This window comes from Xiphophorus maculatus, chromosome 14 (genome assembly GCF_002775205.1).
Source record: "Xiphophorus maculatus strain JP 163 A chromosome 14, X_maculatus-5.0-male, whole genome shotgun sequence".
Classification (NCBI taxonomy): Eukaryota; Metazoa; Chordata; class Actinopteri; order Cyprinodontiformes; family Poeciliidae; genus Xiphophorus; species Xiphophorus maculatus.
Window position 1 is genome coordinate 25,511,892 of NC_036456.1, and position 27,261 is coordinate 25,539,152.

Consider the following 27,261-nt stretch of genomic DNA (forward strand, 5'->3'; position numbering starts at 1 on the left):
AAATACAGCAAAGCAGAAAAAAATCAAATAATACAAAGTTGATCATTTTAACGATAATTCAACAGCTTAATAAGTTGAAACAGTCTAGTAGTTGTTAGACTTATATTTGTCTGATACCAGCAGCTGAAAGAATATGATTGTGTCAGGAAGCTCAGAGCTCTGATCCTGCAGCAGCTTGCAGAGATCCTGGAAACATTCAGCAAACCTTAGACAAATATTTTATTACCAATAATCTGATTTCAACTTAAGATTGAAAACCACTTTTCTTTAAGATTTTACATCATCGTAGGAGTTTTAAAAAGTTGTGTAAAGCATTTCAGAGGAGGGAACTCTTTCTAATCCAGACTGATTAATGAAGCTGACTGCAAATCCATCTTATTTATTATCAACATTTGATTCTTACTGATGAAACATTGAGGACATTCAGTGAAGTGCAGATAATACACTTTATTAGCTGCATATCAGCATTTGATGTCGTCTCCTTCTGGGTCTAAAACCAACAAGTTGATGTTTTTCTGACAGTTTGAATGAACTCTGAGAAAAGTAAACAGAACATATTTTATGTGCAGTTTTTTCATGTGTTTGTTTCATAATTTAAAGCCTGTTTTTTCCCCACAACATTTTGTTTTTACTAAAAAAAACATTCAGTTTCATCTAATTATAAACTCAACTACTGTACACACAAATTTATTTTATGCTGAATTACCTGATTAGGTGTTTTAAATAAAATAATGTTCACTTTGAATAAACAGCATCAGATTAACTTTCCCATCAAAGAATCAACTTTTGTGATTAATATTGTATTTAATAATAGGAGTAGCTTTCAGGTGATGATGATGAACATAAATCATAAAATCCTAAAAAGTTTTATTATACTTCAGGAAACTTATTTCTCTGCTCGGTTATAACATTTTCTGATAATTAGACACTAGGTGGTTAGTTTGATTCTGTGTTTGTGCTGCTAAAGTTGGTGGTTGATGATCACAGCAGTGGTTTCAGGAAATTATTAAGACAATCCTGAAAATGGAATATAACTAATGATTATTTAAAGCCCCATATTTTATGACCTTCATGTCGATGGTGAGCGTATGTAAACTTATGAGTGGAACAAAACTCTTCACCATCTTCATAATAATGTTGACTTATATAACTTTGGTTTGTTTATAACCACAACTCTTCACCTTTCACCTCTTCAGCTTTTCCATCATGACAGGATGTATCTGTTAAAGATGAAACTAAAACTGTCTTCAAGAACCGTCCCCAGTGTAAAGGAGATAAGAGTCTAAAATACAATCAGAAAGCAGAAAAATTTTATTTTAGCATCTTGAAGTGAGCTTCAGATTCAAAGATCTAAATTATATGAAAAATCTTTTGTTACGTCAGCAAGATTTTATCCAAATTTGTCTTTTAAAAAAACTTGATGGACAGACGTGCCGTGTCATATTGTTATGTTTGCTTTTATTGACAAAACAATTACAAATTATATGCTTAAGAACATTGTGACATTACAGAATTTGTTTACATTCAAGACAACAATATTTACTTCTTACTTGCATTAGCTAAAATACCCTATGAATCAGATGAGAGGTTAAATAAACATTATAAATCAAAACACATTTCCCAGGGAGGATCAGATTTATTCTCATTTTTAGCCACTAGGGGGCGGGAGTTGTAACTCCCACTAACCTACTGCTCAGCAGCTTTAGGGTTATGTCAGAAGTCAGTCCTTGTCTTTTCAGCTCCTCTTTGATCTGGAGAGGAAAAAACATGAAATCAGTTTTAAATTATATGAACAATAAGTCACACAACAAAACTAAACCACATTTTATGCTAAAAATAAGACTTGAGCTTTGGATCAGGGTTACAAATCCCTCAAGTTAAAATCATATTTTTTGTATAGCTAAACAAAGAAATGAAATCCATCAATTTTCTTCCTTTTATCTGGTATTGCAGCCTAAGTAGGGAGGCCCAGAATGTGTTTACTCAGAATTGTCTAGGATATCTGTTCCTTTTGTGACCTACAGTTAGTAGAATATGTTCTAAAGCCTGGGTAAACAAATGACATAAACAAAAGGAGTTGATGGTACGTCTGTGTGTGTGTGGATGTGTGTGTGTGTGTGTGTGTGTGTGCGTGTGTGTGTGTGTGTGTGTGTGGGTGTGTGTGTGTGTGTGTGTGCGTTGGTGTATGTGATTTAGCAGGACATTTTGTCAGAATACACACAACACTAGAAGGACATTTTGAATTAACAGGAGGTGTCCTGCTAATTCTGACAAAAATCTAAAAACGTAGAAAGGTTTCTATTGGTCCATAAACCCCAAAAATGCAAAAAAAAGAGATGTCCGCTTAATACACATAAACCTGATTTTGTGTATAATCTGTGTATCACCACAGTGCCCCCTATGGCAGGTTTGTGTAATAGCAATACCTCATGAATATTCACACAAGGTCTTATTCTGATTGGTTGTCTGCCGGAAGGTCCTGCTAATGACTACACTGTCCTTCTAATTCATGTGTCGCTATTTACACTGGGGATGAGTTGGCAATATGATTACTCTGTGCTATAAGAGTGAATATTTTATAAAGGTCAGGATCTTTTCCTTAGCTGTGTTTATTTTTAGTTTCTGTCTCTCTGAGTCTCCGTGTTGTCCTGTCTCCCCTTGATTGTTCCCAGGTGTTTCTTGTCTCCTTGATTACCCTCTGTGTATTTAACCCCACCTATGTTCTTTGTTCCTCGTCGGGTCTTTGTCGTGTTTGTCCAGTACCTGTTGTCACTATCTGCGAGCTTCTGCATCCGCTCCTTTGTGCTGCCTGGACTTTGTATGTTTTTGGATTTCTGGACTTCTTTCATTATTAAACCATCTTATTCATCTTACCCTGGGTCTGCTGCCTCTGCCTCACCACCCAAATCATGACAAACCCAACCTTTTGTCCAACCTTGGAATGTATGTGGCACCTAAAAATATACAGAAATTAATATATATTTTGATCAAATATTGTTTATTTAAAACATTATGGTTAATAAATGTGTGAAATAAGTGCATGGATTAAAAGAAATATGAACCATAAGACAGCCATTTTTTCACCAAACTATTTTTGCACTCCACTAATAACATTTTGTTGATTCTGGTCTGCTCTGCGTCCCCAAAACCAAGCATTTTGAAGCAGAATTTATGTCTAGACTTTGACTTTGCCATACTAACACATAAATATGTTTTGATTTAAACCATTCCATTATAGATCTGGCTTTATGTTTAGGGTCATTGTCCTGCTGGAAGGTGAACCTCCACCACAGCCTCAAGTCTTTTGCAGACTCCAGCAGGTTTTCTTCCAAGATTGCCCTGTATTTGGCTCAATCCATCTTACAATCTTTCCTGTCCCTGAAGAAAAGAAGCACCACCAGAGCATGATGCTGCCACCACCATGTTTGTTAGTGGGGAAGGTGTGTTCAGAGTGATGTACAGTGTCCGTTCTCCGCCACAAATAGTGCTTTGTATTTTTGCCAAAAATTTCAATTTTGGTCTTGTCTTATCATTTTTGCTGTATCGCAACATGGCTTCTGGCGAACTGCAAATGGGACTTCTTATGGTTTTCTTTATATAATGGCTTTTTTATGGCCACTCTTCCAGAAAACCACATTTGTGCAGTGCATGACTAATAGTTGTACTGTGAACAGATTCCCCCATCTGAGGTGTGGATATCTCTGCATTTGGTCCAGAGCCACCATGGACCTCTTGGTTGCATCTCTGATCAGTGCTCTTCTTATTCAGCCTGTAAGTTTAGGTGGATGGCCTTGTCTTGGTAGGTTCACAGCTGTGCCATGCTCTTTCCATTTCCAGATTATTTGTGGAACAGTACTCTGTGAGATATTCAAAGCTTGGAAAACATGTTTATAGCCTAAGCCTGCTTTAAGCTTCCCCACAACTTTATCCCTGACCTGTCTGATGTGTTCCTTGGACTTGATGATGTTGTTTGCTCCTAAATATTCTCTTAACCAACCTTTGAGGCAGTCATAGAGGAGTTGAATTTTTACTAAGATTAGATTACACACAGGTGGACTCTATTTAGTCATTAGTAGTCATCAGGCAACTTCTGAAGGCAATTGGTTGCACTTAGGGAAAGGGGGTTGAACACTTTTGCACACTGCACTTTTCAGCTTTCATTTGTAAAAAATGTTTTGAATCATGTATAGTTTTGTATCTACTTCACAAATGTATACCACTTTGTGTTTGTCTTTCCCATAGAATTCTGTAAAAATATGTTTGCGGTTGTAATGTGACAAAATAGAAAGGTTCAAGGGCTATGGACACTTATGCAAGCCACTGTACCTACAATAAGTAAGGCAAGTCCAATGAGAGAAACAAGGTCCAGACAATCAACAGCTATGCATTCACAGTTATCATATAGCCTGCTGGGATGATAAGATGGAAAAGGGAGGAAATTCAGTCCACTGATATAAGAATACAAAAGCTGCTGATGATGCATGGAAAATTGTGCTGCTCAGGTTGTAGCACATTGGAGTAGTTCTGTTCTTTCATTGATAATTTTACTTTTAAACTTTCATTCCTGCCTTTCTGGGGGAAAAATAGCTTTTGTTTGGACAGTTCCTTCTTGTTTTGGATACTGTGTATTTGGACTGATTTTTGGAAATATTTTTCATACTTTGCTATTTGTTATGATGCACAACCATAACAACAGGGTGTTTTACAACAAAGAGTAAACAATACTACCAATGGACAGAAAGACTTAGACTGAAACACAGCACAGAGGTAGTATTCATGGTGGCACATAAGCAGGTGCCTAGCACCAGAGCAATAGCGGCCCTCTATAATACCAAGCAAGATCTTAGGTGCATGGTATGCAGAGTCCCCTGAGACAATCTAGTATCTAAATCCAGGATGTAAGATGGTAGCATGAAAAGAATACATGGAATGCCACAACCAAGTACCCGGAATAGTGTAAAGAAACATCTGAAGGGAATGTAACCTTGAACACACCTCGATAAAATCGAAAATGCCACATATGGTGGTAGAAAATGAACAAACTAAGATCGTGTGGGACTTCCAGATACAGAAAGACAAATGGGAAAAGTAAACCAACTGGACATGGTGATCACTGAGCAGCAGAGCAAAGCAGTTGTAATGATAAAGCTATCCCAAATTATCAGAAGGAACAGAAAAAACTAGAGAAATACCAAAGGCTCATAAAAAGCATCATCCTCCTGGAGTCTGAGAAAAACATTTTCCATATAAGTGGATGACTTATTTTGGGCTGTCTAGTCCACAATACTAAATTTTGCTCTACATGGGGTCTGGTGTCTGCATGTTAGGTCATTATTTTATGACTTAGTGGTGGTGGAAGATTATAACACATTACAGGCTAGACCCAAGATGTTCAGTGTTTATTGTTGTGGTGTAAGTTTACAAAAGTTAGCAACTGTAGAGATTTACAAAGGCGCTAAATATGGTGATTTAAAATGAATAAATATTTTTCTGAAAAAAAAAATGATGTCCACATATCATGTAGAAAGATAATTCTTTGTTTTTGGAATCATTAGGTCCCAATCAGCCCAAATATCGAAGACGAATTAATAATGCATGCCATGCATGATAGGAGGTTAAAAGAGTGAGGAAGGTGATGGCAACAGTAGTGCCTGTGGTCACTGAAACCCTCAGGGTGATAACCCCTAAACTGGAAGAGTGGCTCAAACAAATACCTAGAAATAAATTGGAATGCATGATGCAGAGAAGCACACCCTTGGGAACTGCTAATATACCGTGAAGACCACTCAGACTCCAAGGCCTGTGGTAGAGGACCCAAGCTTTTTTTAATTTAATTTCCCTTTTAGGATCAATAAAGTATTTTTGAATTTGAAAGAAGGGATAACTATTCATGGAGTAATACAGAATTACAAATATAAAAATAAAAAGCATTTATTTAAATAATATTTAAAGTGCCAAAAATATGATTACTTATGTTACTGTTAGCACAAAACTTTAAAAATTGATATTTTGTCATTATCTCAATGTTGCTACTCTGCCTACATGCAGATTAGGTAGTCTAATTTGTCTGTAGGCAGGTACAACAGACAACCATTTTCTGCTGGTGTTGTGTCTGTCATTAGACAACAGTTTTTGTTTTTATGATATAAACTGAACTGCACTGCTGCTGAAATGTGCTATACAAGTAAACTTGATTAATTGATTGAACAGAAATGATTAAAAGAAGTGACTTTCCTTTTAAATGATGAAACATTGCTGGTGGGAGATACCATCTGACTGCTGCCTCCTAATTAAATAAAAATGTATGATAAACTATTTAACTTTGAAATATTGAAGGAAAGTTACAAAATATTACTCAAATAAATTAATTTTCTTGTTCCTGAAAAAAAATCAAACCTTGTATGCTTCCAAAACAAAATGGATTTCTCCTTTTGTTGTACCCCTCCTCCTCTATCAACGTGGTACAGTCCGTCAAGACCAGGTGCAAGCAATTAGTGCTAATAGAACTTCTTTTGCTTGGAGGAAGAGGTAAGACTCATACAGACTCTCTTACGATATGTAACATTGTAATTCTGAAGAATGTTGTAGGTTACTTGATGTTTGGATACACCAAAGCATCTGATTTGCTGCAGTTTAGCTAGTTCTTACCAACCATCTTAGTCAGCGTACCAGAGTTTAAAGGGAAGGTGACTCACTCCAGAATTAGACAAAACTGTATTTGGTCATTTTCTGTGTATCAGTGAGTGATATTCTTTCACAGGCACAAATTATCTAGGTAATAATCATTAGTATTAAGATAATGTTTTAATATTTGAAGGTATTGAGAACTTGTCAATAGAAAGTCAATTATGTAATACTGTGTACTTCAATACAGCATTTTCTCATACAATAGCATCAAATCATATTGTGTACAGCAGAGGTGTCAAACTCAAGTTCTTGAGGGCTTGTGTCCAGCAACTTTTAGATGTGTCTGTGATGCCACACGGCTGGATCAAATGGGGTGGTTATCAGCAGGTCATCAACTTGACTGCACTTAGAAGCTAATTCAGTCATATAATTCAGGTATTTTGGACCAGAGGAACATCTAAAAGTTGCAGTACACTGGCCCTCGATGCCTGGAGTTTGACACCCCTGGTGTACAGTGTCATGTTGTTACTCAACAGCACGTTACTCTGATCTTTGCAGGAGATGTCAGCAACAAGGTCTCAGAGAGCAAACAGAAATCCCAAACATGATGCCAGTTATTATTGCTCCTTAGGTGAAGATAAAGAGGGATTTGATGAAAATACATTAATTCATTTAAAGGTGAGTTGTGACTTTATTATGCACATGATTCCACAGGTTTGCACAGGTTTATTGAAGGATTGCTTTTTTCTTTAATCTTGCGTTTTGACATTTAAACTATTTTTATACCGCACATTATTAACACATATATATATATATATATATATATAAATATATATGTAAAGGAGGACTGAGTTTTGAAATTACAAGTACAAAAGAATGAGTGACATTTAGAAGCACCATTCTGTTGACAAACAAATGTTTATGTAATCACAGAAAGACATCAAATTAGATCAATTAAGTGATTTTGAAAAATGTTAATCTCATTTGCTACTGTTTGAAAGATCTGCATTGTTTAAAGTTTATTCTACTTTACTCCTTATGTTTACCTACAGGTCGGGGTGTGTTCAGTTGCCGGTGCTTTCAAAAAGGAGATTCTTATTGAGTACAGAGGGGAAGTCATAAGTAGAAAGGAACAAGAAAACCGATTGAAAATTTACCATGATGCACTCGAGGCTTTTATGTTTGATTTCAAGTTCAATGGACAACAGCTTTGGTATGTGACTGTTTTAAGGTTGTTTTTTATTTTATATTTAAACAAAGTGATGTAAACATTTTCAGCTTCATCAGTAAAAGTAGTTTTAGTTGGTGGAGGAATATTCTTCCGACATGCAAACATGCAAAATCCTTTCCCTTGCATGGTATAATTATTCTTATTGCTTACTTAATATTTTAGTGTTGATGCTGCCAGAGAGGATGGATCATTGGGGAGGCTGGTAAATGATGAAGAGATGAACCCAAACAGCAAATTGAAAGTTACAAGGGTGGATGGAAGACCTCATCTTTGTTTATTTGCACTCAAAGATATTGGTCCTGGGGAAGAAATCACTTATGTTTATGGTGATTCTGACTGGCCATGGAGAAGAAAGGTATTGATAAGAGTGAAAATTCTATCACAAGTCATTTTACTAGCATTGAAGACATTTTTGAAGGATATGTCATGTTGTAGTACAGAGTTTCATTATAGTTGAAAACAAGAAGTGATTAGCAGTGCCTAAAAAAACAGATTTTGGAGAAAGACTTAATCAGACCAATATTTCAACTTGGTTCAGTGCTATCCAAAATGCTAGAAACTGTCATATGTAAATTAATTTATTCTAACCTTATATTTATGAACATTTTATAGCAGGAGATATATTTTGTAGTGTCAATACACAAAGGTTCTGGTTAACAATCAGCTGGACAGGTTCATTCAGTAGTAGGTTTAGAAGTACGGACTCATTCAGTGTACATCCCTTCATTTCAGATTTCCAAAGATGAACTGTGTCAGGCTGTTGACGTGGACGCATGCGGATCCTGTTCAACTAACCCTCCAGAGGTAATTTTGGTTTGAAACGACCAACATATTTTCTAAAATAAAGTAATTGAAATGATATTTAGTACTGTTCAAACACACAGGACTTGTGTAATACTTGACATGTAAGCTGCATAAAACGGGAGGACTGAGGTTTGAAATTACAAGTACAGAAGAATTGAAAGTTGCATTTAGAAGCGCCCATACACACAGGTCCTGTGTAATACTCAACATGTAAGGTACCAGAATAAGGAGGACTTAGTTTCGAAATTACAAGTACAAAAGACTGAAAGTTAAATGTAGAAGCGCCCATACACACAGGTCCTGTGTAATACTCAACATGTAATGTGCTGGAATAAGGAGGACTGTTTTCTACATTGGGAACAAACTCATATTCAGTGAGTGTTCTTTACATTTCAGATTTCCAAAGATGAAAGGTGTCAGGCTGGTGACGTGGATGCATGCGGATCCTGTTCAACCAACCCTCCAGAGGTAATTTTGGTGTCCAACAACCAACTTATTTTCTAAAATTAAGTCATTGAAAGGATATTAAGTACTGTTCAAACACACAGGTGTTGTCTAGTATTTGATATGTAAGCTGCATAAAAAGGGAGGACTGAGGTTTGAAATTACAAGTACAAAAGAATGAATGTTACATGTAGAAACGCCCATACACACAGGTCCTGTGTAATACTCATCATGTAAGGTGCCAGAATAAGGAGGACTGAGGTTTGAAATGACAAGTACAGAAGAATGAAAGTGACATGTAGAAACGCCCATACACAGAGGTCCTGTGTAATACTCAACATGTAATGTGGCTGAATAAGGAGGACTGTTTTCTACATTGGGAACAAACTCACATTCAGTGAGTGTTCTTTACTTTTCAGATTTCCAAAGATGAGCTGTGTCAGGCTGGTGAGGTAGATGCATGCAGAACCTGTTCAACCAACCCTGCAGAGGTAATTTTGGTCTCCAACAACCAACTTATTTTCTAAAATAAAGTCATTGAAAGGATATTAAGTTCTGTGCAAACCCATAGGTCTTGTGTAATACTTGATATGTAAGTTGCCTAAAAAGGGAGGACAGAGATTTGAAATTACAAGTACATAAGAATAAAAGTTACATGTGAAAACACCCATACACACAGGTCCTGTGTAATACTCAACATGTAATGTGCTGGAATAGTGAGGACTGTTTTCTACATTGGGAACAAACTCACATTCAGTGAGTGTTCTTTACTTTTCAGATTTCCAAAGATGAGCTGTGTCAGGCTGGTGAGGTAGATGCATGCAGAACCTGTTCAACCAACCCTGCAGAGGTAATTTTGGTCTCCAACGACCAACTTATTTTCTAAAATAAAGTAATTGAAACGATATTAAGTGCTGTTCAAACACATAGGTCTTGTGTAATACTTGATATGTAAGCTGCCTAAAAAGGGAGGACAGAGGTTTGAAATTACAAGTACATAAGAATGAAAGTGACATGTAGAAACGTCCATACACACAGGTCCTGTGTAATACTCAAATGTAAGGTCCCGGAATAAGGAGGACTGTTTTCTACATTGGGAACAAACTCACAATTAGTGAGTGGTCTTTACATTTCAGATTTTCAAAAATGAACTATATCAGGCTGGTGACCTGGATGCATGCAGATCCTGTTTAACCAACCCTCCAGAGGTACTATTGGTCTCCAACGACCAACTTATTTTCTAAAATGAAGTCATTGAAATTATATTAACTACTGTTCAAACGCACAGGTCTTGTGTAATAGTCATCATGTAAGGTGGTGATATCAGGAGGACTGAGTTTTGAAATTGCAAGTACAAAAGAATGAAAGTTACATGTAGAAGTGCACAGACACACATGTCCTGTGTAATATTCAACATGTAATGTGCAGGAATTAGGAGGACTGTTTTCTACATTGGGAACAGACTTACTGTACATTAAGCGAGTGTTCTTTACTTTTCAGTTGATTAACCCCATAAAGGAGTGTTTTGGACTTCACAGTTTAAGGAACCTACCTACAACAAATAAATGCTCATCCAGACCATTATTTTTTTATATGTTCTTCTTTTCAGCACAAAGTAAACACAGAGATGGTAAGGGGAAAGAACTCAACAGAAAACTAAAACGGAAGGACATAGAGCCCCGCAGAAAATGAACACAAATAAAAATTCTGGTAAGTCACCACACCTACACAAGTCAAGAAACACCAATCTACTTAAGCTCAAAAGCACAACTGAAGCATGGTCAAAAGTAATGATCCACACCACTGAAAGGCAATAGGATGACCATTTTCTTCTTTATGCATAATATTTTGAGCAGACATGATCCAATATGTCATCTGGCTTAAATTACCATGCACATACCATATAAAACTGTACCTTGTATTAAAATGATAAACTTTCACATAGTCAATGTTCAGATGCTAGAAAATCTAATTTAGTGATGAGTAATGGGACTGTTTATACTACTTTCTCTATGCCAATCTTAATCTGAAATACATTCACATAGTTATATTTTTTCAAAGTAGCAAAGCACCACAAAACTGTAATAAGCAAAGTAATTGGAATATATCTTTAAATTTGGTTAATTTTAAGATATTCACCAAATTTAAGATGTTAAATTTGGTTAATCTCTGGTTTAAGGAAATCAGAGATATCAATCAATGGGCCTTTGCTGATGCTGCACCTGTACAGAAATGTATTTTGGTGGAATCAGTGAGATGGTTCTGAGTGGGATCTCTTTCACTGGAAAAAAGACTAGGAACCAGCATGAGAAGGAAGAACAAGTCTTTTGGCTTTGGATGGTTCTTCACCAGCTGCTGAGGCCTGTTTGTCAAACAAATGCAATTTTAGATTATGAAAAATATTTGTTTTTCCAAAATTCAGTCAAATAATCAGTCATACATACCAAGCAACCATACCAAGTGTTAACAGCAGTATAAGCTGTTTGGCATTTGCAGAAATTAATTTTCATCGGTGCAACCTACATGCTCATTTCTGTAGCTTGTCCCACTAATGTAAGTTCTTTATGAATGCTCATTTGAAAAGGGGAATAAACAGGCATTACATAATTTATAACAAAGAAAAATTAACAATTGGAGTTGGTTTTTAATAATGAATTATTTGTCTTTTTTCTAGCATCTCTGGAAAGTGCTAGGAGAGCAAAAAAGCATCCATGGTCTCCCGTAGAGGTTGCTGCGGTCATGAGGCACTTTGGTGAACACATCAAGAAAGGACAACTGGCCACTATGATAGAATGCCAGCAATGCAAAAAGGCTGAGGATCCTGCTCTAGCTAGTTGTGATATCCAAAACATAAGAGATTTTGTGAGAAATCAGGGTGTAACATTGAAAGTACTTTCAATAAATTAATCCAGTATTTCTACTGATACTATGAGTAAGTTCATCTTGTTCACACAATTTGTTTTATCTTTTTGATTTAACAATAGACCTGTAATTCATTTAATTTTGGCATTCACAGATTTTCCTTTATGTTCACAAATAGAATTGTTGCTCTAGTTCTTAGAGCAGAAGGTGCTGTAAATGCAGTCCACTTTCTGCGTAGTTATATTCCATATTTCCATGTTTGGACTTAATACAAATACATTTCATGTTTGTGTATGCCATGGTCCTGATAAATAAAGTTGGCCCTGACAATTACTGTTGGTGTCATGGGCGGAGCCAAGCACCTCATTATCGTTTGTCCTTTTAATACAGCATTGCGTCAGGTTCTTGTATTTTGAGTTCTGATGTGTGTATCTAAATTTTCAAGTGAGATCTATGTTGTGTAACTCAAACAAGATTTTTGACAACTTAGTAGGTCTTCCTAGCACAAGTGGAAAGGGGTGACTGTTTAGTGTTGCAAAAAACTGGTTTGAAAAAAGTATCCCTCTAATCCACCAAAACCAGTATGCGTGTGTGTGTGTGTGTGTGTGTGTGTGTGTGTGTGTGTGTGTGTGTGTGTGTGTGTGTGTGTGTGTGTGTGTGTGTGGGCGTGTGTATGCAATGATAATTGTAATAAGGTTTTGTTGCACATCCATGCTTCAGAACAGAGGTAAAGCTCTGTTCTCCTTTGAAACATTCTCAACCATATTTGTTTAAGTGTTTCCCACAATCTTATTCTTTTGATCACTACCAAAATCTTGTGATCATAGATGAAGGAAGGAATGCAGATCAGCAGATAAATCAAGAGCTTCACCATTCAGCTGTTTTTTCGCCACAATATATATGTAAAGTTTCCACAACTCTATCGCCAAGATGAAAACAAAACTCTAGCTAAACCTGCTAGACTAGAATGAAACTGAAAATCTTTAACATTGATGTGAAAGAGGTTACTGACCAGGTTCATGATGGTTGCAGAATCAGTCTCCATCAACAGTGTTGTTGAGATCATTGCATCCAGAGCCAAAACATAATCTAGAAGAACAGAGAGTCAACATTACTATTTAAAATAGAATAATAACAGAATGAAATATGTTTATACATAATATGTTATCCTCTATATCCTTTAGACATAATCTAAACTAAAAATGAAGGAAGCCATCAGGTTAGGACCTTGGTAACAGTCTATATTTAACAGGTTTGGTGATGTTTTCTAACATGAACTTCTGTCACACTTACTTGGTCCTGGGTCTGGTGTTGCATTTGGGGTGGAGGAAGTAGGAGGTGTAGTTGTTGTGGTGGGTTGGTTGGTTGTAGTTGTGAGTGTAGTTGTAGTTTGTGGAGGTGTAGTTGTTGTGGTGGGTTGGTTGGTTGTAGTTGTGAGTGTAGTTGTAGTTTGTGGAGGTGTAGTTGTACTCGGGTGGGAAACAGTTGCTATATAAACAGATAAAGCAGCAGATCAACATCAACATTATGAGTTTAGGAAAAACTTAATTCAGACCAAAGTGTTGATTTCCACTCACTGTTTCCAGTCGTCACAAAGACGCATCGAAGGTCAGACTGGTACACAGAGCTGGAGGAACTGGGAAGGTAATTAGAGCAACAGCTTAGATATTAAACTATTCATAAAATGACCAATCAATTCAGCTTAATGGATATTTAAAATGACAGCTTCTACAAATTTAAAGCAGCTGTCAATGCCAGAGTTGCATATTTTCAGAAAACATGGTTTTGATTCAGTTGTGATAAACCCAACTTTTCACCAGTTTCCTCCTTCTCTTATTTTGCCAAAGTCTAGATTTTTAAAATACGACAAATGGTCTATAAAGCTCTAAATGGTTTTTGGTCAAACTATGTTTTAAGGGGAGGAGAGGCTATTTTTTTTTATTCATATAGTGCCATTTTATACCACAATCAATTAACCGTTATGAAAATGGTCTGTATGTCAAAAACAAGCCACATCTAAAATTGTCACCTGTCTCTTGAAGAAGCTTCAACTCTTTCCGACACTTTTCATTTCATCACAACAAATCTTCTCCATGATGTTTCAATAACTGTTTTGGACGTATTGTGGCATTTTATAGTAAATCACGTAACTGTTACCTTCAGCTGCTATAAAAATGCTACACAAAATATGATTTAAACTGTTTTAAATACACTAATAAATTAAGACACTAACTTTGCTTGGACAACGAAGCAGAGAGGGTAGTTCAGTCCTCCGTCACCGGCAATTGGTGTCCATGTCAGGGTGAAGTTTCCTGATCCTGATGAACTCTTGGCGGAACCGGGCGGTCCGCTGAACAGGAGCTCAGTGGTACTTTAAGAAACAGGTGATAAAAAGTTTGCTAGACTGATATTTCCAAAGCTTCACAAGATGACAGGCTTTCTTGGCATTGGCATCATATTTTCAATGTAATGTAATGGTTGGACAGATGCTGTTACTGTTTTTAGTTGGGGATTTTTTGTTGTTGTTTTTTGTTTTTTCTGTTGTTAATATTTTGGTTCTAAGAAAACTTACCCCAAAACACTTTTTTTTTTGTTTTGCTTGATATATTTATATTTCAATAATCTATGTTACTCAAATGGATTTGTGTAACTTAACACATCAGATTAGCTTCAGTTTCAGACTGTTTCTCCTGAGAATGTGGACAAAACCTTTATATCTGGAAGTTCCTGTATTGATCACTCACTCAGCCTGGGTTGCTTCTGCTCTGACGCTGATTTCCACAGCCTGGTTAACGTTGGTGAAGATCTGAGCTCCATGTTCAGGAGTTGGAGGCAGAAACCTGGGCAGATATTCACCTTCTGTGCAGGATGGAGCTGCAGGATCCACTGGAACAAAAAATACTAACGTTACAAAATAATTCAAGATGAAAAAACTGGTCAGTTTGTTCATTACATAAAACAAACTTCAGCTGCTGATTGGAAGGAGAGTATTTAATTGGCTCAACATTGGTTAAATTTAGCTTTGGTAAATTTCTTTATGTACTTTGGGTGAAAACAGATTCAAGACATTCGGCTAAAAACAGACTTTTCTTGTCCAGAGCCGCTCTATGTGGTTCAAATCAAGCTGATCAATCTGTGCAGTTTTACCTCTGAAAACAAACTGGAAAGGGATGCTGCCGATGGCGATGCTGGAAGTTTTCACTTCCTGTACACCAGTATTGCCATCAGTCAGAGTGATGGTTTGTCTGGGAAAATCCTCCACCATCATCTGAACCGCATACGGACCTTCATTGCTGCTGTTTGTGGGACTGAATGACAGAGAACAAGACTGGAAGAGAACAGAAAGGAGAAGAAAAAGTCCCAAATTAAAACTGAATCAGAGGATTAATCTATAATCCAGAGATAATCCAGACACTATAGATTTTGTTAAATCTGTTTATTGTCACTTTATTTTGAATCAGAAGCAAAAAAAACCCAACACAACAGTTATTCTGTGATCCTTATTACCATTTTTTTATTTTGAACATGATAAAATCATGCAAAGAAAAACTAATTTAAAAGACATATATTTGTACCACAGTAATCCTAACATGCTTGAAAAGTAATAGGAAGACGTATCAATATTTTGATCTCAACTTGAAAACCACTTTGTGCTCATTTTTTAAGAAAATCCAGACTAATTAATGTTAATGACTGATTATTTATTGTCAACATTTAATACTCACTGATGAGACACTGAGGACAGACGGAGGAGTGCAGATGTTACACTCTGAACCAGCTGCATATCTGCATCTAATGTCGTCTCCATCTGGATCAGAGACCAGCAGGTTGATGTTTCTCTGACAGTTTGAAGGAACTCTGAGAGAAAAAGAAACATTTAATTGAACATCACAACCATACCTCTATGAGTCCCTTCAGGTATTTGTCAAATAATTTAAACCTGTCTGACTGGTTCTCCAGTGTTTATTCCCAACAAGACTTTGTTTTTAATCCTTATGTTTCCTCTGGATTTGTTTCAGTTCAGTTTCCTCTAATGATAAATTCTCTCCAAGAAACACTTTAGTAAATTTATTTTATACTGATTTATGTGATCAATTATTTTAAATAGAACAACGTTCACTTTTAACAACATTATCAGCTGAATTATTGCATCAAGCAGTTATTTATATCACCAATCTTGTTTTTAAAATAACAAGAATAGCTGTTTTGTTATATTTTTTTTAAATATGTCTTTGGCTTCATGTAACTTCATGTCTCTGGATGATTGATTCACAGAGTTTCATCTGAAAATGTTGAATAAGTAACAAAACATAATCATTTACTAATGTTGCAATCAATACAATCTGTTTACATGTGACAATTTGCAAATGAGGAACAAAATTACCTGACTAGAGGGATGATGGTGGTCTGGGGAGTTGAGTTTGGTTTGTTTATGTCAGAGCGGTTTCTCAAGTCGTTGTTCACTACTACCCTCGTTTGTACAATCCCATTTCTGTTTTCTATCCAGCTTGAAGAACCAACCCTGCAGTGGATGATGAGTTCAGCAAAGTTATTAGGAAATAATACAGCAAGACCAAATATCTAAAGACTGACAAGGCAGAATATGTTTCCACCAGCTGTTGCTTTCTAGATCTTCTTTCTTAGAAAACAGCAAAATCTAATCAATCCAAACGATGAATCTGACTTGGATTTCAGGATTTGGATCAGTCATCAGTTGAAATCTGAACATAGCAAAATATATTTCTATTTAATGATAAAGTAGACTTACGAATGTTGGTATGTAAATGTGTTTGGGCCGTAGCTATTGTAAATATCAACTCTTGTTTTTTGACACCATTCATTCCTGCTCTCATCAATTGCATAAACTGGTGGAGTGGTACAGTTTCCACCACAATGCCAAATGTCGACCTCTTGACATGAGCTGCCGCTCTCCTTAAAGTGATAGGGTATCTGTGTAATTAAAATGAAGAGTTAATTTTTTTTTTCTGAAAAAAGCTAACGTAATATTTTACAAAGAAGCTCAACTTACTACGAAGGGCTGAACGTCTCCAAAATAGTAGCTAAGGACCGCACCATAATAAGCAGCTTGAGCTCCGCTGATGAGCAGCAGCAGCAACACAGACGACAACATGGTGACAGAGTGAAGCTTTCCTGAGAAAGACTGAAAGTTTTTAGAGAGAAATGAAGTTATACTTCTACAGTCAGCCTCTGGGCCACACCCACTGCTGCTTTCTCGGAAGATTTACTGGTATGAGAAAAATGAAGTTACCTGGAATGAGAAAAATATCTGATTGGTGAAAAATTACTGGAAATCAAAATGTGAATTATGATTTGCAGTAACTGGAAATGTCACAAACCTTTCATTCAGAGAGAGGATTTTATGTGTGAACAGATTTCAAAACACAACCAGCTCCACACAGTTCAGCAGCATCCATTAAAACCAGCACACTGAGTATCTGCTTTGTTATATAATACAATGTTTGTATTTTTAAAAAGAAATTATTAAGAAACGTCTTGGAAAAATATAAACTGAGAGATTAATTAAATACATTTAACACACATTTATTTTTGATTAACAAAATATGACTTCAAAACTCAGTCATGTATTTAATGTATTGTGTCAAAAAATAATTTAGAATAAATATTTAAATCAGGTCCTGTTTGGTTGCTACTGCCTTATGAACATATTTGAAAACCTAAATAATTTCAGTCATGAAAGTCCAAAAATGGTGAAAATCTTAAACTTCAGGAAACATTTCTCTGCTGGGCTAAAATATCTTCTAATAATTAGACACTAGGTGGTGCTGTTGTACCAACTAAGCAACATCTCAGCAGGTGAAAGAGTTTGACTCACAGCCCTGGTTCAACAGTTCATCTTTATCAGAGCTACGTTATCGAGATACCTGATATGTAGAAAACCTTTCTGCTCAGCCACTTTGAAATAAAAAAAGTTAATGTGCACACTAAGCCATATTGTGGTTCAGATGAGGAAGGATTACACTCGGAGAACTCCTGTTTTGGTTACAATTTTTTATTGCTTAAGCAAAGTACAAAAACCAGAGAAAACACCAGTGCTTGCACAGATTCTGTTTCTATCCTATTTGACTCTGTGGCTGTGCAGCCGAAGGTTGTGGTTGGTGATCATAGCAGTGGTTTCAGTAAATTATTAAGAAAACAGCCATGCAAAAAGGAATAGATCTAATAAGTAGCACAAAACTCTTCAGCATCTTTATTATAATGTGTATTTATATAACTTGACTTTGCCAAGTTCATTTATAACTATGACTTTTCCCCTTTCACCTTTTTAGCTTTCACATTACGACAGCCTTTGACTGCTTCAGCAGTTTACTCTAAACCCAAACAAAAAGCGAAAACCTGCAGCCAACAGTATCAAGAATCATAGCCAGCGTAAAGAAGAACAAGGAGTTGTTGATATAACTGAAAACTTTCAATTTAACATCTTGAAGTGAGTCTGGGATTATATGAAGACACCTATGTTACAGAGCTCAGTTATCAAAATATTATGTAAACTAACAACTAAGAGTTTATTTAGAAACTGTCTCTTAAAATACTTTATACTATTATGAGGCCAAATGAGAGTGTGAAAATCTAATTTCACTCAGTTTGCCTTAATTAATGAAGAACTGTGAATATTCCGACTCCTTATGATTTATTAAAATAAGTATAACTATGAATCAAAGATTAAAGAAAACATTTTATATCACGCTTCCCAGCCAGGATCAGATTCATTCTTATTTGTGTCCACTAGGGGGCGATTTGCACTCCACCAATGCCCAGCAGCTTCACTATTATTCCTGCTGGCAGTCCTTGACTTTGCATCTCCTCTTTGATCTGGAGAGAAAAATCGCATGAAATCAGAGCTACATTATATAAACAACAAGTCACACAAAACAAAACTAAACCGTATTTTTATGCTAAAAATTAAGCTTTGGATCTAAAGAGGCTCTTCACTTAGTAATTTTTTATGTAAAAATCATATTTTCAGTGCAGAAGACGAAAGTAAAACTCATCGTGAAGCAGCAGAACCTGTTAGACTAGCATGAAGCTGATTGTTCTCGATAACACTGACGTGAAGGAGGTTACTGACCAGGTTGAGGATGATTGCAGATTCATTCTTCAGTGACAGTGAAGTGGAAAGCTTTGCACTCAGAGCCAAAACATAATCTAGAAGCACAGAGAATCAACATTATGATTGACATTCGATTGTCAGCGGATGTCTTCCTGCGATTAGCAGGAATGCAACGAGTGGATTCTGGACAGGAAGACAACAACGAAACACTTGTCTCTTCCAGTAGTCGGTAAACTAGCTGACCAAACTCTCTGGAACTCTCCTTGGGTTGCCAGGTAACCGGTTTTGGTTGCTAGGTAACGGGCAAAAGTTTTTCAAACTGTTCATTTTCTGCACACAAGAAAACATGAACTTATTGCCAAATGACAGCTGATTGTTTTTTATTTTTACGCCCTTTGGCTGTTTGTAGAAGCAGTTGAGACCCATTTGGAAGTACAAAAACTTTCAAAGCATGAATTTTGCATTGGAGGTCCGCTTTAAGTGCTAAGTGTCCAGAACAAGGTGGAGTCTGGAAGAGAGGTGAGGAAACGACTGCAAGATGGTTGGAGTGGGTAGAGAGAAATGTCAGGTTTGATAAGTACGAAAGGAAAGGCGTGCTAACCAGCGGTGAGATCACATTTTATGGTGCAGAGGCCATAAACTACTGGAATATTTAGTAAGTATGGTCAGAACTAAAGTTATTAACAATATTCATAAAAAATGAAAAGGAAAATATTGTGTTTGTTCAAGTTATTTGGATAGGAACTGTGAAAATAACTTTATTGGGGTCTCAATGAGGCTGATGGCTCAATTTATTTAGAAAAAACATAAATGATAATTGGTCTGCATCTGTGTAGGATTTTATGACTTAAGAGGACTTCAAAGCTCTTTATGCTTAAATTGGTAATTCATCTATTTACACACATATTCACATGCTGATGGGGGCGAGCTGCTGGATAGTAGTCACAGCTGCCTTGGGGCAGTTTGACAGTGATTTAATTTATTCAGCACCACCGGACCATCTGAGCACGACCAGCAGACAATTCGGGTGAAGAGTCTAAACCAAGTTCAACAATGACTGAGCTAGACGTAAATATAAATATCATTTTATTTTTGTGACCAGGGTACTCAGAGAAACCACAAGATGAAGGGACCCATAAGACTTAGACACTTGGACTTATTTCATTGGTTAATAATAAAATGCTTCAGGTAATAGTCTTTATGCTCTCTAACATCAACTTCTCACACTTACATGATTCTGAGGCTGGTGTTGAGTTTGGGTTGGAGGATGAAGGAGGTCCAGTTGTTGTGGGTTGTGGAGGTGCAGTTGAGGGTTGTGGAAGTGCAGTTGAGGGTTGTGGAAGTGCAGTTGAGGGTTGTGGAAGTGCAGTTGAGGGTTGTGGAAGTGCAGTTGAGGGTTGTGGAGGTGCAGTTGTGGGTTGTGGAGGTGTAGTTGAGGGTTGTGGAGGTGCAGTTGTGGGTTGTGGAGGTGTAGTTGTGGGTTGTGGAAGTGCGGTTGAGGGTTGTGGAGGTGTAGTTGAGGGTTGTGGAAGTGCAGTTGAGGGTTGTGGAGGTGCAGTTGTGGGTTGTGGAGGTGTAGTTGAGGGTTGTGGAGGTGCAGTTGTGGGTTGTGGAGGTGTAGTTGTGGGTTGTGGAAGTGCGGTTGAGGGTTGTGGAGGTGTAGTTGTGGGTTGTGGAGGTGTGGTTGAGGGTTGTGGAGGTGTAGTTGTGGGTTGTGGAGGTGTAGTTGTGGGTTGTGGAGGTGTAGTTGTAGTTGGAGGGGAAGCTGTGACTGGACCTGTGGATGGAGCAGCAATGTTATTAGTTCAGGAGAAATCAGACTGACTTCAAATTAAAGACCAAAGTGTTGATTTCCACTCACTGTTCCCAGCCGCCACAATGACGCATCGAAGGTCAGACTGGTAAACAGAGCCGGAGGAACTGGGAGGTAATTAGAGCAAAAGCTCAGATATAAAATTATTCATAAAACGACCAATCAATTCAATTTATCTAAGTATTAAAAAAGCAATTTCAACAAATCAATACAGCATCTGGTAGAGATTCTGAATTTTAGGAAAAAATCTTATGATTATCATTTCTTATTATTTTCCTCAGCCTTCTTCTCTTTCATTAAAATGTCCAAACTTGAATGTCTTTGACCTCAAAAATATTTGCTTTAGCATCTAAATCAGGTTTGTGTCCCAATAAGAGTCGATTCAAATGGCTAAAAACATGACAACCGTAAAAAAAAAAAAGCATTCCTACTCTTTAAACTTTTCACATTTTGTCAAATTACCATCTAAAACTTTAGTATGCTGTTTGTACAAACTGCATCTAAAATGGATGATTTTAAAGTTTTCATCACTTTGGACTTTCATGCTTTAACTTTTTAAAACCGGAGGACCTTCAGATTTTATGGTGGAATTGTAGCTATTTTCCAACCATTCATTTGATTTCTTAAAGCTCCCACACATTCAGGCTCTGTGCACAAATGAGATTTCATAGTCAAGTGTGCTGATTGTATATAGTCACTGGAAAAAGCACAATATCTTATCAAGTAATTTTGGTCTAGTTTCTAGTTAAATTATCTTGAAATAAGACAAAACAAAGAGCTTTGAGTCATTTATTTCAAAATTTTGATGAAAAACTTACTTGTTCCATTGGCAAATTATTTCACTTATAACAAGACATTTCCCCCAAGTTAGAAGTAAAATAATCTGCCAGTGGAACTAGAAGCTTTTCATCAATGTTAAAGAATCGTTCACTCATAACAAGTTCTTATTTCTTGCTGAAAAGGTATTTGTAAGTACTGCAGATGTAGACACTAGATCAAAAATACTTGGTAAGTTTTAGTGCTTTTGCAGTGTTTCTTGTGCCAAATAGATAAAAGCAGGTTTTATGAGTTAGAGACGTGCCTTTGCACCCGCTCTTGTCCACCAGATCTTTTAGAGCGGCATTCATCCATGCAACCGTTTCAGCTGACGCTCAACCTTATCAGCCCAGTCAAAAAAGTTTGATAAAAACTCTGTTTCCTGCTCACACCGATACTCGGAGTGAGACTGAGTATTATTTAAGCAGTTTTTAAAAGCACTAATGAAATAAGACACTAACTTTGCTTGGACAACGAAGCAGAGATGATGATTCAGTCCTGCTTCACTGGCCGATGGTGTCCATGTCAGGGTGAAGTTTCCTGATCCTGATGAACTCTTGGTTAATCCGGACGGCCCGGAGAACAGGAGCTCAGTGGTACTTTAATAAATAGGAGAGACACGGTTTGTTAGATTGATATTTCCAAAACTTCCCCACCTGATAGGCATGACAGAATCCCAGATAGCAATAGATGCTAATTCAATGTTGAGTTACTGGTCGAAAAGGTCGATTGATTGGTGACTGATGGTGGATCAACCGTCAAACAATCATCCAATTCCAGCCAATTAGCTCATGTTGAACAGATGTGATTGAATCAATGTTGTTTTGGTTTTGAATACTAATGACTGAAATCCCAACATCTAATGAATGTTGAATCAATGTTGAATCAATGTTGACTCAATGTTGAACGCTGTTTCGAGCGTTTAATCATTGGGTCAGAGTTCATTGTGTTTGAAATTAGGCACTACATGTTGAAATGAACCAATACTGATTCTTTAACTTTGATTCAATATAAAAGCAACAGATATGAACATGTAGATCCAAATTTAGATGATGGTTCAATCAACTTTGAACCAGCATGGGTTAACTGAACATGTCAGTCACCGACCACTTTTTCTATATTTTAAATGTCCGGCTTCAACGTGGTTTTAATATTTCTGTCTAGCTGTATTTCACTCATATTTTTGATATCTGGGATTGTTCATTGACACCACAGCAGCTCCAGAAGGTAATTTATTTCAACTTTTTCACTGTTTATGTCCAGGGTAAAAAAAGAACTGTAACTTTTCAGGAGACTCCATTTTCTGAAGACTTTATGAAGTTCCTGTATTGATCACTCACTCAGCCTGGGTTGCTTCTGCTCTGATGATGATTTCCACAGTCTGGTTAACGTTGGTGTTGATCTGATCTCCGTTCTGTGGAGTTGGAGGCAGAAACCTGGGCAGATATTCACCTTCTGTGCAGGATGGAGCTGCAGGATCCACTGGAAGAAAATAACAAATAAACAAATGAATTCAAGCTGAAAAGAGCTGGTCAGTTTGTCACTAACTCAAACAAACTCCAGCTGTTTGTTGGAAGGAGAATATTTAATATAATCAGATATTTCTCTGGCTCATTGGTTGTTAAATTGAGTTTGGTAACATTACTTCATCGGTGAAAAGTTTGATTCTCTGTGTTAATTTGTAACCCTGAGTTGATATTTCAAAGGTTTACTAGTAGATTGAACATATTCAGCTAAAAAGCAAACTTTTATAATTCATTCTAGCTCTATGTGGTTCAACAGAAGCTCAAACTCTGCAGCTTTACCTTTAAAAACAAACTGGACAGGCATGGTGCTGATGGCGTCGCTGGCAGTTTTCATCACTTGTATACCAAAGCTATTAGTCAGAGTGACGTTCTGCCTGGGAAAATCCTCCACCACCATCTGAACCGCATACGGACCTTCATCGCTACTGTTAGTGGGACTGAATGACAGAGAACAAGGCTGGAAGAGAACAGAAAGATCCAAGTTAGAGAAGGTCAATTTATTTAAAATCACATTCAACAAAACATGACAGTCTTCCTCTGGGATCATTCAGCAGATCGGTAAATGAAAACTTTTTATATTCACAGACTAAGCGAACTGCATCTCCCAGCTGGAGAAATCAAGGGCCGTCTTTGGAGATGCACATGCACTTTGGTCCACATTTTTCTTTTGACTTCCTGGCCAGAAAAGACGACTCTTTCAAACCTTCAAAGTGTGAAATGGAGGACGTTTAAACGCTGTCTGTGTGTCCAGATTGATCATTTTTGTCAAATCTCTGAACATCATTTGATCAGAGTGACTGAGGTCAACACGTAGAAAGAGGTCATCTTAAAGTATCTGGGCTGAAACTAGATAAGATAATTTAGTCAGAAAATATGTACGTTCCTTTTGTCTTTTTAATCAGTAGCTAAATTGCATGTCAGCAGTTAGAGAAAGAAGGTATTTGCAGGATATTTCAGTTTAAAGAAGGACTGGTTTGTTAATTTTCAGACCTAAGCAGAGTTTGGTAGTAACTAGTTACATTTCCTTGAGTATCTTTTTTGAAAAAACTTACTTTTAGGAGTATTTTTTACAACGCTGTACTTCAGTAATTTTATTTTGAAGTATTTCTACTCTTTCTTGAGTAAAATTACTGGATTTTCTACCCACTGAATGAACACAAACATGTTTTAACCAAAGATTCACCAGACAAAGGCACACACATGCAGGTCTTGATCAAAGTTTATCAGTTTTTTATTTAAAAAAAAAAAAACTGCTTCAGAAAAACAATTATTTTATCTGATTTTGTAGTTTTATAATTGTCTTATTTATATGAATCATTTTGGTCTTTAAAATACCAACATTTCCACATAACGTTATATTATATTTTTTAAAAAGTAAGAAAATCCAGACTAACTAGTGTTAAATTTAATACTTACAGATGAGAGGCTGAGGACAGACGGAGGAGTGCAGATGTCACACTCTGATCCAGCTGCATATCTGCATCTAATGTCGTCTCCATCTGGATCAGAGACCAGCAGGTTGATGTTTCTCTGACAGTTTGAAGGAACTCTGAGAGAAAAAGAAACATTTCAACACAGACGGGAAGAGCAGCCAAAAAATGTAATTCAGTAAAAAAGTATTTGGTAAAATGTCTACTCAAGGACTAACTGATCAAATTATCCATCAGGTAATATTTTAAAAGCACATCATCAGATAAACCAAAATATAAAGTTAAGTGGAAATATTGGTGTTTTAAAGATGAAAATAACAATAATTTATATGAGCAACAAAAAAATAACAAAACCAAGTAAAAGAAAATGTTCCAAATCAGTTTCTTTCAATTAGAAACTGATGAAACTTTAACAAAAACTGCAGATGTGTGTCTGCTGAATCTGTGGTTAAAACATGTTTGTTTTTCATTCAGTAGGTTGAAAATCCATAAAGTAACTCCTGAAAATGTTATTGAGTAGTTACGACCAACTCTGCACGTCTATCAGTCCTTTCATGGATTGACTGGTTCTGCAGGGTTTATCTTCCCAAACCACTTTAATTGTTTCTAATCTGTTTTCTTTAAAACTGTTTCAGTTCAGTTTTCTCTAATGATAAAGTCTCTCCTCAGAACACAATCAAATGTATATTATTCCGATTTATCTGATTAACTGCTTTGAATAGAAACACTTTGAAACAAAAGCATCAACATCCAATTTAAAAAAATAAGAAACGTTTGTGACTGATCTTTTATTTTTATGACAATAATCATCTTTTCTTCAAGTAACTCTAGTTTCTTCTTCAGGACTGAGTCACAGTTTCATCTGCCAACGCTGATAAAGATTATGAAGCAAATTATAAAAAAGTAATCCTTTAATATCAACATTTAACTGTCTGTAACAAGCTCTGTTTTTAATTTATCATTATAAATGATAAGCAGGATTACCTGACTAGAGGGAGGATGGTGGTCCGGGGCGATGAGTTGGGTTCGTTGATGTCAGACCGGTTTCTCAAGTCAAACTGCAAAACTGCTTTCGATGATACAATCCCATTTCTGTTTTCTGTCCAGGCTGAAGTACTGACCCTACAGAGGATGATAGTAAGATGCTCTGAAATGTTACAGAAAAATAATGCAGAAAGACCAAATCTCTAAAGACAGAAGATATTTCCATTATTCTAAAAAAAAAAACCCTGAAAAACCCAAATGAGCCCAGCTGATGAATTTGTCTTGTTAGAGTTTAGGATTAGATTACAATCTGAATAAAATAAATTATATTTCCATTTAAAGTTGAAGTGGACTTACGATTGAACTAACATATCCAGGTATGGATAATAGAAAGTGTCAGCATATCCTTTCTGACACCATTCACCTCCGATTTCATCGATTGAATAAGTTGGCCCACTACAGTATCCATTACAAGTCTGAGTGTTGAACTCTTCACAGGATTTGAAGCTCAACTTAAAGTCATATGGTACCTGTGGATTTACAGTGAAGAGTTGGTAAATAGGTCTTTTTTCCTGGAAAATGCTAACATAATATCTATAAAGAAGCTCAACTTACTGCGTATCCACTTGGCTGAAGGTTTCCAAAAGCGTAGTTGAAGACAACACCATAAAAAGAAGCTTGAGCTCCGCTGATTAACAGCAGCAGCAGCAGCAACACAGGTGGCAACATGTTGACAGAGTTAAAGTCTGCAGAGTAAAACTGAAAGTATTCAGAGGCAAATGAAGTTATACTTTCACAGACAGTGTCTGGTTCACACCCTCTGTTCCGTTCAACAACGGTCTAATGGTATGCATTAGCACAATGGACCAGGATTTCACCTGGTATGAGGAAAATGATGGCTGACAGATTATATTCTAGAGCGAATCATTATGTGGAGTAACAGGAAAAGTCACAGTTTGCTTTGGAATGTGAATTCATTAAGAGAAGAGAGAGAATTTTTTCTGTGAACAAAATTCAAAACAAACATCTTAGATTCATAGCGACAGGTAAATACTTAGTGGCATCAATTAAAACCAGCTTACAGAGCAGCTTCCTTTGTTACATAACAATGTTTATGTCATTAAAAACATTAGACGACTGAGACAACTTCAAAGTGAGTTAAATTTAATTACAAACATTTATTTAAAACAACTTAAAACATTGTGTCAAAAAAATGTTAATTCAAAAATAAAACATTTGGGTTGTATATTTGTAAATCTAAATAATTTCAGAGAAGAAAGTCGGGCAAAAGTGAAAATATTTAACTTCAGGAAACATTTTTCTTCTGGGATAAAATACCTTCTAATCACTAGACAGTAGGGGGCGCTGCAGTAGCAACTGTTTCAGTCGCTTTTATTCAGGATGTTTTTACACACGCAGGTGAGAGACGGATTGCAGAGAAACCTTTATCCTCTTCAGCCTCTATTTGCATCCAAATAAAAAGCGAAAACTTGCAGTCAATGTCATCAAGAACCTCCACACAGAAAATAAGAAGAAAGAGACTTTGACATAATTCTAAGAAGAGCAGAAAAATTTATTTTCTCTGGGATTTAGGGACTTAAAATGCCACAAAATATGTTTGGCTACATCACCAA

At 36.5% G+C, this 27,261-nt stretch overlaps 2 protein-coding genes and 1 long non-coding RNA gene across 3 annotated transcripts; 1 reads left to right on the forward strand and 2 right to left on the reverse strand.

Moving 5' to 3' along the window:
- Nucleotides 1-1,466: 1,466 nt before the first annotated feature.
- Nucleotides 1,467-17,114, reverse strand: LOC111610784 (cell wall protein DAN4-like). The gene is made up of 11 exons (XM_023345701.1): nucleotides 16,998-17,114; nucleotides 16,737-16,918; nucleotides 16,353-16,490; nucleotides 15,694-15,826; nucleotides 15,116-15,296; nucleotides 14,713-14,854; nucleotides 14,202-14,339; nucleotides 13,546-13,604; nucleotides 13,262-13,456; nucleotides 12,981-13,057; nucleotides 1,467-1,751 (listed from the first exon to the last, which is right to left on the reverse strand). The coding sequence occupies exons 1-11, from the start codon at nucleotides 17,097-17,099 to the stop codon at nucleotides 1,656-1,658; spliced, it is 1,443 nt and encodes a 480-aa protein (XP_023201469.1). The 5' UTR covers nucleotides 17,100-17,114; the 3' UTR covers nucleotides 1,467-1,655.
- LOC111610802 lies at nucleotides 7,707-9,131 on the forward strand. Its single transcript, XR_002753782.1, has 4 exons — nucleotides 7,707-7,840; nucleotides 8,021-8,213; nucleotides 8,591-8,662; nucleotides 9,059-9,131. It is a non-coding gene; the product is annotated as an uncharacterized LOC111610802 (long non-coding RNA).
- An 869-nt stretch (nucleotides 17,115-17,983) lies between the features above and the next one.
- LOC111610781 (flocculation protein FLO11-like) lies at nucleotides 17,984-26,395 on the reverse strand. Its single transcript, XM_023345691.1, has 11 exons — nucleotides 26,243-26,395; nucleotides 25,985-26,157; nucleotides 25,628-25,765; nucleotides 24,630-24,762; nucleotides 23,493-23,670; nucleotides 23,028-23,169; nucleotides 22,149-22,286; nucleotides 20,920-20,978; nucleotides 20,290-20,835; nucleotides 19,077-19,153; nucleotides 17,984-18,820 (listed from the first exon to the last, which is right to left on the reverse strand). Exons 1-11 carry the CDS (start codon nucleotides 26,354-26,356, stop codon nucleotides 18,734-18,736), a joined length of 1,785 nt encoding a protein of 594 aa, XP_023201459.1. The 5' UTR covers nucleotides 26,357-26,395; the 3' UTR covers nucleotides 17,984-18,733.
- Nucleotides 26,396-27,261: the final 866 nt, after the last annotated feature.

Bases quoted from the DNA above. Each gene is read 5' to 3' on its own strand.
- LOC111610784 (XM_023345701.1), bottom strand. From the start codon at position 17,099: ATGTTGTCGTCTGTGTTGCTGCTGCTGCTCATCAGCGGAGCTCAAGCT. The intron at 14,855-15,115 runs GTAAAACTGCAC...TTTTTGTTCCAG, and splicing joins TTTCCAGTTTGTTTTCAGAG to TGGATCCTGCAGCTCCATCC. The intron at 13,605-14,201 runs GTTAGTGTCTTA...TTACCTTCCCAG, and splicing joins TGCTTCGTTGTCCAAGCAAA to TTCCTCCAGCTCTGTGTACC.
- LOC111610781 (XM_023345691.1), bottom strand. From the start codon at position 26,356: ATGTTGCCACCTGTGTTGCTGCTGCTGCTGCTGTTAATCAGCGGAGCT. The intron at 20,836-20,919 runs GTGAGTGGAAAT...CTCCATCCACAG, and splicing joins CATTGTGGCGGCTGGGAACA to GTCCAGTCACAGCTTCCCCT. The intron at 19,154-20,289 runs GTAAGTGTGAGA...CTGTGCTTCTAG, and splicing joins AACACCAGCCTCAGAATCAT to ATTATGTTTTGGCTCTGAGT.